Raw genomic sequence first — 12,953 nt, 5'->3', positions numbered from 1 at the left:
AGACTTTTTGCTTAGTATTTTAACTAGATACTGTTGAGGGGTGGATACTGTCCCTTATAACCTTTGAATCAAATTTTCTCAGAAACCGTTATACGCAACAAAGTAATAATAATAATAATAATAATAATAATAGCCAAAATAGGTTTCAACCTTGCATTTTGTGATAACTTTATGAAACTTTCAGAGGATGTTCTAGACACCCTAAGGTTCAATTTCAGCTATGCCGCCACCCCCGCAACCCCGGACGGCACTTGCTATAGCGGGTTTCTTAAGCGCAAGGTAGCATTTCAATACCCGCCCATAAAATGGGTCAAAAATGTATGTCTAGGGTTTGTTTTGTATTTTCTTACATCTAGGAAGGTTGAAGGGAATTGTCAAATACCCAGGGAGAATTTATTTAGGGTATTTACCGTGGTTTACCTATTTTTAAGGCGCTTTTAACAGTGCGGACTAGGGAATGCAATCCCGCAGCAAAATCTCAATCCCGGTATTTGCGGGATTGTTAGTTGTTAATCCCGCGGGATCCCGGTATTTGCGGGATCTCGCAAAACTTTAAATAAATTGGCAAATAAGCAATTCTGTGCGGTTAACTTCTGTATTAAAATAAATCGCTAATTATCACAATATTTAACAAAAAAAGTACCTTCGGCCTAACTTAGAACTCAAAAAAACTTTACCTGTAAAGCACAACAATTATTTAAAAAATAATTCGCCGTTATCAGTTTCATTAACAAAGTAAACAGAGTCGTCCCCTTGGTAGATAAATTCCTCAGTCCCGCAAATCCCGCAGGATCCCGCTCCATTTATGTGCGGGATTAATCTCGCAAAAATGCTGCGGGATCCCGGTATTTCGGGATCCCGCAATCCCGGTATTGCATTCCCTAGTTTCTAGTCTATAACTTTTGATTGAGAAGTCTGATCGAAAAAGTACGAATTGTTTTGGATTCTACGCACCAAAATTAATAAGAAAAAGTGTTTTCCCGAGAAATTTTGGTGCAGTCGATTTTTGGTAAAAAAGGAAGGTTATACACTGCCTTTTTTTGAGGTCGTCAAAAAAAATTGTCTCAGATCGACCCGGAAAAAAATTTTTCTTATAGAACGTGGCCCGTAGAATCCATAATTTCAAACAGTTCCAAGATTGGGCTACTAGTTCAAAAGTTAAAGCCCTTTGAATTTTCTTTCGAAATTGGTTTCTAGTCTATAACTTTTCATTGAGAAGTCTGATCGAGAAAGTACGAATTGTTTTGGATTCTGCGCACCAAAATTAATAAGAAAAAGTGTTTTCCCGAGAAGTTTTGGTGCAGTCGATTTTTGGTAAAAAGGGAAGGTTGTACACTGCCTTTTTTTGAGGCCCTCAAAGAAAATTGAAAAAATTCATCCTCTGAAAGTTTCATAAAGTTATCACAAAATGAATTAGGTTGAAACCTATAACCCCCGCACTATAACGTTTTTTGTATTACGCAATTTCCTAAGCTACAAATTTGATAACCACAATTTTTTCGATAAAAGATACCATTAGGGAGATTTTTGCGAAAAACCGTTTATCTTGACCTTTTGGGATGTTGTTGAGAGCCACAAAAGTAGCTTCGTGCAAAAATTCAGCTTTCCCCTATTTTTTCCACAATAAATTGTCTTGATTCCCCGTATTAAAACTTTTACATTATTTATCGTAACACAAACAAATTCGTTTTTTGTAATACTAAAACCCACTCAAGCATCTTAGTGTAATCTGAAATCAATCACAAATACTTACGGGTTTGGAAGTTTTGATGCGTTATTCATCTCATCTGATAAAGTTGCGGAAGTTCACGTTTAAAAATAGATAATCGGTATGAGATACTTCCCATTATGAGGTGTAATCACTAAAGTACTGCATTTAAAAAAAGAATCGCACACACTATGTAAATAATAGTGTGATTCGGAAAAACACGTGAGTATGTCTAACCACATAATCCGAGATAAACTGGGGTATGACTAACATCAACTATATTACCTACGTATAGAAAGATCTATTACGTATGTACGTCGAACCTCACCTTAGCTACTATCGTTTGTATATTCGAAATATACTTCAGTCGATGACTTTATCTGCATAATACCAGCCAATAGATCGAAAGACGCGATTTTAGAAACATTTCACGTACCAAATTTACGGTTCAGGAGGAGGATGAAGATTGCACCTCGAAAATAGTGATTAGAACCGTCAGAAGTAAAATGACAAGACTTTTGCATCAAAGACCTTAGGAAATTGGCGGAGTCGCTAAGACACCTGAATACCCAACCGGTCGAACGATCCTTGAGATCTCGCATCCTGTGGTTACAATAGTGTAAAGGGCCCAAAAACGTCCGTCCGTAGGGTTTTTAACGTTGTTTGGGCTCTGTTCTCCGTACATGTCATGCTACCAAAATTTGTTTGAAACGTATTAGAAAAGAAGAAACGCGAAGTTTCAAAGCGTTGGGACGATGCGTAGGGAGTTTCAGTGTACAATCTTTAGGAATTAGTAGGAAAGTAGCGGAATTTGTGGGAAATTAAAGGAATTAGTGGGAAATTCGGGGAATTACTCGAGAAATTTTAAGAGAATAATGGAGTTAATGGGGAATTAGACGAAACATGAAGCAAATTAATAGATTACGCAACGTAGTGTCAGATAAAACTGCTATCGCAGACGCCGTCACACCGCGCCGGTTTTGATTTTGGTTCGTCAAATGCATGTTGTAATTATTTTTTTCTGAAACTACTTTCGTCTCTAAAAAGGATGAAGAAAATCCGATTTTCCTTTCTAGTGAGGAAAGTAAAAACAATTGCTGTAATCTTAATAATGCCATTTAAAATTGAAACATACCCGCATCTAGATTGCTATGTGTCAAACTTCATTATTGGACTCGGACGTGATGGAACTTGAGGATTCCGATAATTCGAAGGTGTTTTCAGAAGTGATGTTTACGGATAAAAGAAAAGTATTAGGTACCATAGTGTATTCTATTCTTACACTATGGTATTACCTACGAGGTTTTCTATGAGCAGTCCTGGATTATTTATTGGTCGGATAATTGAAGATAGAGGAAACGTATATATTACAATTCAAGTATAGCTGGAGGCATTTATTTGGCCCCGAAAAGAAGACATTGTTGAGGATACACGGGCTTTTTCATTTTTAACGTACTTTGTAGACCAGAAATGAAAAATTAAGCCGGGATGACTCTATTCTTACCACGTGTTTTTTTATATTAATTAATTAACGGGCGTAATGAGGTATCATAACATCGTATAGGTACACACGATGCATTTTTTTCATAATTGTGGGGTTCCGTTCCGTGTGGTTCTGTGGACTTAGTTCAGTTTTTCCAACCGAACATGAAAACTATTTGCAAAACAAAAATGAGGCAAATTACAATTAAAATGAGTCATAAATTCTGTGTCGATTACTCCTTGTCTATGAAAAAATATGGGAACACAAAGATCATTGACATAACGCACTGAAATACCCTGTGAGGGGTGCTACATCAGTTCCTGAAGATCAAAATCACAAATTTTCACCTGTCCAACCCTGAAAGGGTTTATCTTAAAAAAACGCAATTGTGTCATGGATGACGCATAAAAGGCGCCTATCCTTCGATACAATATTGATATAAGATTTTGAATCACCACATTGTATCGATAGTGCTCATGCATATCTTACAAAATAACACAATCCAAATACGTGTATGACGCAATTTTACTCAAAGGGTCGTAAATGTAGTAGTAGTCACAAAGTAAACAATAGAATTAGGTGGAATTATGCCACTTAAAAAACGTAATTGTAGATGTAATCGTGTGCAAAAGATTAGGATAGCTCTCTTATAAATACGGCAAAAAATTATCTAGCTCAGTAGTATAGGTAACACTGTGCGTTGAAATACAGAACACCTGTCGCTAAAATGTATCCTTTACACTCGTCAGTTTTAATTGGTTTTTTGGTCGGGTTACTGGTTTGGGACACTTACATTGTCCAAGCGAAACCACAGCGTTCGACAGACATTGTTTCGCTCGAAAACGATCAAATTTGGGCACCCTCCGACAACGCAGTTGACGATGCTCCAGTTTGGGAGACAGTGGATGAAATGCAGCAGCTAAAGCCAAAGCGTTCCCCTACTGAACAGGACAAGAAGGTACCGCCTCGATGCCTTTGGGCAATTATTTCGTGCTGTACGGCGTCATCAAACGCACTCAATTACGATTGTTTCGAGCAATTGGGATGTTACGGTGTGTTTTGGGATAATAATCCTTGTGACAGTGACTTTGCAAACGCTGCAATTTCCAGTGCGATGAAATATTATGAAAAGAGATGAAATGTGTAATGTCATTATTATATTGTTTGTGTTAATACTGGTTATTTATTAAATAAACTTTTGTCTATTGTGGCGATGTTTATTAATTTTGCACATACACCTGTGTCAACAAACGCCTGTATTTTGTTATATTGTTTCCCTTTCGATAAAAAATTTATATACTGTTTTTAAGCCAAACATTTCAAATGGCCGAGACTTGGGTCACTACTTGGGGTATAAGACGTGTACTATTCTTCCATTAAAATGTCGGATTAGGTAAGTTACGCCGTTTTTCTAATAAAATCAAACATTTCTATCCCGTGAAAGCGCCCTTCTGAATAATCTTCTCGATATTTGGTACGTGTCCAAAAATGAATCCAAAATTAGTTTTCGAAATTAAAGCAATTCAGAAGCCCACATTTCTTAAAACTTTTGGTCATGGATTCTAATATACCTTGAGATAATACGGCACTATTATTTTGACTGAAGGCAATAAGAACTCTGTAAGCAATTGCAATAATCTCGAATGTATTTTAATGATACCAGAAATGGAGGTTTAAAAATCCGGAAAATTACGTATTCACGTGATTCTATTCATACAAAATTATGAGTGGGATTTTTTTTAATACATGGATAACATAAAACTTATATTAAAGTTAATTTTGTGTTATTATATTTAATAATATTCCAAACCCATTCCATCCACCGTTTGTTGTTTGACCAAATTTTGTTCACAAATTATCGCGATTTATCCTGCTATATCGGAAGGCAATACCGAGGGCAATACCCATTTCCTCTAAAGGCTGGGACCTTTTCTTAGACCCTATCTCGCTTAAAAACCTATCCAATAAACATAAGTGCATTCTACAAATAACTTTTTCGTTTCTACGCTTACAGTAATAATAAACGGTCAGAAATGTTTCTATAGCTCCTAAAGTTTAACATCCCTCAAGTTGTAATTTTGCCTTTGCTGGTGTAAATGAAGGGACAAATTCTTTGGCTTATTTTATGACTAAAAGTTCATATAAATATAGATCCGCAAACGCCTTATTACGGACGTGGATGTTATAATTCCACCGTACATTTTACAAATTAAAATTACTGTCAACACTATTAAAACAAGAGATTATCCAAATCGAACCAGAGCTACTGGCAATTTAGCTAACTAAACAAAACTATACGTATTGGTAAATGTCAACCACATACTTTCCCGTGGTATTGCACTGATGATAATCACGACCGAGGGACTTCCGGGATAAGAAGTCAGCCCTGTACCAAATGCCAGGTCCAGGTGTGTAACCAAAAGTAAATTATGGCTGTGATAAAGTGATTACAAATGATTCAAGTGTAGTACATTCCAACCACCCACCATGAGGATGAGTAAGTAGAAGAAATATACGCAAGGATAAAAAATATAATCGAGGAAAAAGGAGGTGGTTGTTGTAAAATCGTAATGGGAGGCTGGAATGCAGTGGTGGGAAATGGAAGAGATGGGAATGTGGTCAGCATGTACAATCTTGGAAAGAGAAATGAGAGAGACTGATTGCAAAGAAGCAAAAACGATAGTTACCACCAGTAACTAAAGAGAAGACTGTACACCTGGAAATCCCCGGAGATCATTACCAAAAGCAAGTTGGTTGATTTTTAGCCACCGGATAGGGTTTTATAGTAAGGCGTAATGATTTTTGAGTGTAAATATTTTTGTCTAAAATGAAAGAGCATTGATTTGTTACTGAAATATAAATGAAATAATCCTTAATTTTCGGCTCGTACTAAAATTACAGTACATTCTTTATGCTCTACTTAAAGCGCTTAAAATGTTTTGATTACAGCACTTATTCCCAGTCATAAGTAAAATGTTCTTCAGTGATACCTTAATGCCACAAAAAAATGATGGTATAGATATGTCAAGTACGTTTGGGATTAAGCACTTATTTAAGGGCTGGCAGGATAAACCCGGTAATTCCTACATCGTATTTTGCACAATACATACAAACATCAAAAGCAATCTAAATGGAGGTTTCGCACGTGCTTATAAGGGTGCCGTTACAGGAACAAGAAATAATGAACGGTGGTAGTCCAATTCACAACCGACGTTCTTACAATTTATTACAGAACCCCCATGACACTAAATTTTTAAAATGATTTAAAAGGATGACCTGCGGGATTGGAATGTAAATATTGAAAATGAGGTTTTTTTCTCCATTTAGATATTGTGAATTTTTAGTCAACTGGTTTATTAGGGCTGCACATTTTAACTCCAACATCGTATAAATGTTATTTGCTAAATAAAAATATAAAATTCTACCTTATGATTATTGCCGCGAGTGATAATCGACATCTATAAACATAACGCATGGGAAGGAGTTGCGACAGAATGAAAGTGATTAGGCACATGGTAATAATAAACATTCCGACAAGATAATTAACGGTAAAGATGGGTAAATATGGTATAAAGTTGTGAACTTTTACAGAGTTGTTGAACGTGTTGCATGTGCGTGTTTAAGGTGTAATCTTCTGCAATAGAACGAAAAATTGCAATAGGTAAATTTTTACGATAAACATTTAACTTTCATATACTGTTCAATGTACATAAGGTATTTTCCTTGATTGCAAATTAAGTGCTTTTTTTTACTCTAATTCTAATTAAATCTAATCGAATACATTACCATAGGATGAAAAGTAGGGGTACGTTGTCACTCGAAACATTTAGTATATAAAATGCTCGTGCGTATTTGGCTTTACCTTCTTCCTGATGCTGGTCTTAGAATCGAATAATCAACTCACGAAAGTACGTAAATGTACAATACCAACTTATCAAGTACGGGAATACCTAACTAAACTCACAGATGTACGCAGAATATTTCGTCAGTTAGATGTACTACTTTTTCCATACTAAATCATCCCTAGTACGCTGAAATTGAAATAGGATGCGTTTAGGGTTGCAATTTATACGGTATCGTAACTGTATTTCTTATTTCTGAATAAGTGTTCCTGATAATGCGTGGGGTTGCCTAAAGGAAAAACAGATGAAAATCGGTTTATTTGGAGCGCAAAGATACCCAGCTACTGTACCAAATTTAATTATCCTTGAATTATAAATAATAAAATAAGGCGCGGTTTTTACTGCCTATCTAATCCTTCACTGGACGCTATAATTTAGTCACTCCCGATAAGGGAACTTGTAAAAATTTAGCACGACCGTCCTGTACTTTGGAGTGTGGAGTGAAAAAGAGATTCGAGGAAAAACTTTCTGAATGAATGACGTATTTGCGATGCTATCGTCACGGAATTACAATATTTTCGTGTAGTTACGTATAAAACCAGAACGTGATCGACAATTTCATTCAGTCCGTGTAAGAGCGTCGTAGAGTGAACTAACATTCAGTTATTAAGGTTTGTTTTTCGCGATGTGCTCACGATTTAAAAATTGAACTGTCTATTTCTGTTGCAGAATGAGAGCGTTGTTGATCGTTTTGATTAGTGCTATACCTTTTGTTGTGGGCGCGCATGAGGAGGAGGATAGGGGTCGATTCTACGTAAAATCTGATCCAATTTCTATACTGAGACTTGTGAGAGCACAACCGAGATCTGCGTACACGAATCCAGGTTTCCCAGTTGATAACCCACCGAAAAAGGTAGTTTTGTCAAATGGTGACAATACGATAATACCCTTAATCTCAAAATATGGTGAATTCGATCCGAATGGTCCGGTTTGGACCGACAAAAGTGACATCCCAAGTCAACGAGTGATATCGCCGAAATTGTTTCAAGAAATGAAAAACGAAGTGATGCCACAGGAACCCATTGCAAAAGCGCCAGTGTCTGAAGGAAAAGGGATACCAAATAGTTGCGTTTGGGCAATTATATCGTGCTGTTCGGCCGCGACAAATAATGTGAATTACAATTGCTTTGAACAATTAGGGTGCGTCGGGTCATTTTGGGGCAGTAGTCCTTGTGACAGTGACTTTGCGCATGCAGCTATTTCAAATGCAATGAACTACTATCAAGCGGTGTAGTTTAATAATCAACGCCAATGATAACCTATTGTTCTGTTTTTGAGAACGAAAACTAATTGGTGCTGAAACTGAGGCTGTAAATATCATGTCAAGGAAGTGATAAAGAAGATCATGTTTTACCGAAATGCGATCTATTAAGTTATTGATTTGTGATATGTATTTAATAGCCGTAGGCAAAACTTTGTTTATAAATTATTATAAAAGGAAAGACCAAAAGTTGGCATTGATGATTTAAAAATGTTAAGTAAAGGTCACTGTTAAATTTACATATTTTAACACAAACCAGAATATTAACTTCCTTTTTTAACAGGCCAACGGAAATTCCAAGGAAAAATGCGTTTTCCGATAAACCGTAAAAATGGACGCATTTTTCTGCAATTTAAAAATTAAAAATCAATAAATTTCTAGCTGGTTTTATTTAATAACTATTAAAATTGTGTCTTTTTTTTATAAAATAAAAAGTCTCCTACATTTTTACCACCCGCACGTTAGTAAAAATACGGATGTGCACATTTTGAAGCACCAGAAATCCAAATCAAACAACAATCTCGATGATGTCGATTGGCCTGTCTAGCTGTACTCTCATTTTCGGCTAAACGGCTGAACCGATTTAAACCAAATTGAGCTGAAAGCTCTTGTGGGTACATAATAGCAATTTTTTTTAAAATTTGTCTACGAATTGCCCTTCATGTCTCAAGTTACCTATCAATCGTGGGCATTTCAAATATACAGGGTGTAGAATTGGTATACGCACCATACAGATTTCAACCCCAATTTCTTTATATTGAAATGTTTTCTCCCTTAATTATTTTACACCAAAGTTGTAAATAAATTGTTTGTAGATTGTAGAATTCTGCGTCTATTCATGTGCCCATTTATAATATTTCGTTGTGGGAAATCGGAAAAATTAAGGAAGTTATAAATTATAATTGTAAATCTAATTTTTGTTTGAATGATTTCACGGCATGAGTGATTTTAGTATAAATCGCTCAAATTAGATTTTTACGTAAATACCTACTAGATTCTAATTTATTTATTTTATCCGACTTCCCGAATTGAAAAATAATAAATGAGGGCATGAACAGACGCAGATTTTTCCATCTACAAGAAGCCTATCTACAACATTGCTCTGAATTAATTAGGGGAGAAAATATTCCGCTATAAGGAAATTAGAAATCCCTATGGTGCGTAAACCAGTTCTACATCCTGTATATAGAAGAAGAATATGAATTTGATATTTTTATGACCAACACTCAAGGCTTCAAGCTCTTCGATGTCTTGGATTTTAGAATGATCCGAGACCTTTGTTAGAAAAAATTTCGGGAAAGTTGCGAAAGGAATTTGCTGAATCCGGAACAAGTACGGAGATAATTATTAATTTACATATTTATTTATAGTATATTATTTAGTAAACAGCGTATAGGAAATTCCTCCTTACATCGTGTTTTCCGGTGGATCTAATAACTGGTGTAAATTTAATCACATTTATGACAGACAGTAAATGACAAGAATAATGACAAGACTTATTCTAATGTCTCTCACAGATCATGGGAATTTATAAAAATGAAATGTAGAGCATTTTTAAGGATCGTCTTCAGAAGGCCGAAGCTATAAGTTCTTACGGTATTTCTTTTTAATCTAATGAATACGTTTTTTGACAGAGTTTGAAAAACACTGCACCGTCGCACGCACTTGCATTTTTAACGAACTTTTTTGCCCATTTTAACATGAAACCTTGAATAAACGAAACACCTAATTAGTGGGTAATAGAAATTGGAATTGTTCATCTGAGATTTTGACTGGTGACTGGCGATTTGTTCTTTTTCGCTTTTTCACCATTTACCATTTATGTCCATTGATAGAGTGTGACTGATATAAATTATTATGTGTTTTGGTTATTATTATAGCTTAAAAAAAATCATTTGGTATATGATAGGTTACCTGAAACCATATTCCTGCGGGTTCCGAGTGTTCCCACCCCCGCAGGTCAATTAAGTCGTGTTAATTGCTACTTAGATCCGGTTATATTAAATTGCAAATGTTCGATTCTAAAGTTGCTATTAATATTTATTTGATTTTTGATATCACTCATTTGTTATCGCAGCCTTCAATGGTGCACTATTTTGATACACCTACTCCGCACAATGTTTGACGGTTCAATTTTGTTAAATTATAAAACGCCACAATGTTCTTCAAAATCATTCTTTTGAAACTTTTCACTCTTAAAATTTTGGCTTTCGGGTAAATATTTCTGATGTAGTCTTTATATAGTAACTTTTAAAAGTTCTGGAAACAATCCAAAAAAGGCGATTTCTTCCCTTTTGCACTACGATGGCAGTATTAAATTATACGGTACTAAATATTAAGGAATTTCTAAAAATCTAAGGATTTTAAAGGAAATTATACAGCAGACGAATTTCAAAGGAAATTTTGTTACAATAAATGAATTTCGAAGGTTTTCAAAAGTACCTACTGGCATTTTAGGTATTTATAATTGTATTTTAAGAAAACGATACGTATTTTGTGAATTTTAGTAGTGTAGGTATTTTTAGTGTGCATACATTTTTCTGTGGGTCCCCTTTGGTTGCATAAATTGTCTACTAGTTATCTTAGTCGTTTATTATATGAGAAACTAATGGGAATGAATTTATAAAAAGTTCTATAGTGGGTTATCCAATCAGCCCCTTACAACTAAAATATTTGCAATATTACACCACCTAATTGTACCGCGATTTAAAAATTTGAAAGGAAAATCACACTTTTTATTCATTTTGATGTTTAATGTAGCAAACCACAAACCTAAATCAAATGGTTTTCGAGTTTTTTCAAAATGTTTGGAAAATATATATAATATCTTCAGAGAGTAGTACAATGCCGTGACATAAGGCATAAAACATAGACCTATTTCACTATTCTGAAACTGAAAAAAACTATTTTTTAAATGATAACCCTATTTTTTCTGTTCAACCATGGTTTTAACACTGAAAAGTGAGGGCAACTTTTTATTATATTCCCATATTTAAAATGGACGGTTTTTGTAGAAAGGGGGAACGAAGCGAAAATTTGTGCAGTCATTGTAACATAATTACTTCAAAAACCATTCAGTTTGGTGTTATAATCACTTACATTCAATTCAGTCCATATTCTGCATAAATTTAAAAGGTATTATATAAATAAGACGTAATAATGACACTATGTATGTCGATTCTAAGCTCTTTTGTATACAAAAAAATGAACGACAATCTACCTATATGAAGTAAAAGTTTATATATAACGAATACTTCCCTCCAAGTTCTTTTCTGTCCACCTAAATACCCTCCTATAAAATGCTTTCTTAGCCTAGGACAATGTGTACTAACGTTCATTATGAACCAAGAAGCGTTTAGCGTTTCTTTGTTACAATCTGTGGGTCATACACCTATGACGTAGGTATCCATCAGTATTCAGTTGATGGTCCTTGAAAATTTGCAGATTTGTTTCGCATTGGTGTCTTAAACAAGACTGGCGACACAATGATCTTTTCTAATCCTATAAAGAAAGTTGACATGCTGATTCCAAAAGAAAAACTAGATTAAAATCTCACCTTACGCCAAAAAAACGGAATTGTGTATTTAGTACGTAAAGTGACGATTCCAAGAAAATAGAAAAATTTGTTAGTAAATAACCTCAAAGAATTACAATTGTATGTTCGCGTATAAAACCACATCGTGACCGACACTTTCGTTCAGACCGTGTAAGAGTATCCTACTGTGACGGACAGTTTTAAGGTTAGTTCTTCGTGATTTGCTACCATTTAATAATAAATTTCTGTTTTAGTTGCAGAATGAAAGCGTGGTTCGTGGTGGTCTTAATTGGTGTTATACCTTTCGCTGTTGGCGCAAATGAGGACAATGAAAGGTATCCAATTCCACTAATGAGGTCTGCCAGATTGCAACGGAGATCGCCTACGTACACGAATACGGGTTTCCCAGTTCATAACCCGCCGAAAGTTGTAGTTTTGTCGAATGGTGACGTTACATTAGTGCCACTGGTAGACAGAGGCTCTAATCTGGATAGTTCAGTTGGTCAAAACGGTATGGGTGCTCCTGGAACCAGTGCAAATGTGCCAAAAAATACCCAAGATAGTTGCGCTTTGGCAGTTATATCGTGCTGTTCCGCCACGACGGATGGTGTGAATACTTGCTTTCAACAGTTAGGGTGCATCGGGTCATTTTTGGGCAGCAGCCCTTGTGAGAGTGAATTTGCTCATGCGGTTATTGAAAATGCAGTTAATGCCTTCGAAATATAGTTAAATGAACATTCAAGTTCAATATCTGTTTGAACGGAACGAAGGATAATATGGCTTTGTATATATCATCTTAAGGAAGTGATAGATTTAGTCAAAATGCAAACCAATGTCACTGTCGAATATGGGCATTTCAATACAAATCAAAATGTAATTTTTTACTCAATATTCGGTTGCAAAAAGAACAACCCATAATCAACGACACATTTTTTTACAATTTGTATATTAAAATCTACAAGTTTATAACTGGTTTTATTTTTAAAGCGAAATAAAAAAGTGCACGACCGACTACGACTCCAATCTATACATCGCACAAGGAAAAATTAAAGGTATGATCAGAA

The 12,953-nt window shown here is 35.3% G+C and overlaps 3 protein-coding genes and 1 long non-coding RNA gene across 6 annotated transcripts in view; 3 read left to right on the top strand and 1 right to left on the bottom strand.

Annotated features, from left to right (window-relative positions):
* Positions 1-12,953, bottom strand: part of LOC116167345 — a 135,870-nt gene that overhangs the window by 84,372 nt on the left and 38,545 nt on the right. The gene's annotated exons all lie outside the window — the stretch shown is intronic.
* Positions 3,870-4,401, top strand: LOC116167348. The gene has a single exon (XM_031482696.1). It carries the CDS (start codon positions 3,919-3,921, stop codon positions 4,327-4,329), a length of 411 nt encoding a protein of 136 aa, XP_031338556.1. The 5' UTR covers positions 3,870-3,918; the 3' UTR covers positions 4,330-4,401.
* On the top strand, positions 7,571-8,734 carry LOC116167347. The gene is made up of 2 exons (XM_031482695.1): positions 7,571-7,704; positions 7,763-8,734. The coding sequence occupies exon 2, from the start codon at positions 7,764-7,766 to the stop codon at positions 8,325-8,327; it is 564 nt and encodes a 187-aa protein (XP_031338555.1). The 5' UTR covers positions 7,571-7,704; position 7,763; the 3' UTR covers positions 8,328-8,734.
* LOC116167349 lies at positions 11,829-12,807 on the top strand. The gene is made up of 2 exons (XR_004144510.1): positions 11,829-12,094; positions 12,144-12,807. It is a non-coding gene; the product is annotated as an uncharacterized LOC116167349 (long non-coding RNA).

The sequence above is a fragment of the Photinus pyralis genome, unplaced genomic scaffold (genome assembly GCF_008802855.1).
Source record: "Photinus pyralis isolate 1611_PpyrPB1 unplaced genomic scaffold, Ppyr1.3 Ppyr1.4_LG3b, whole genome shotgun sequence".
Lineage (NCBI taxonomy): Eukaryota > Metazoa > Arthropoda > Insecta > Coleoptera > Lampyridae > Photinus > Photinus pyralis.
This window is presented reverse-complemented; position numbering and strand designations above follow the sequence as displayed.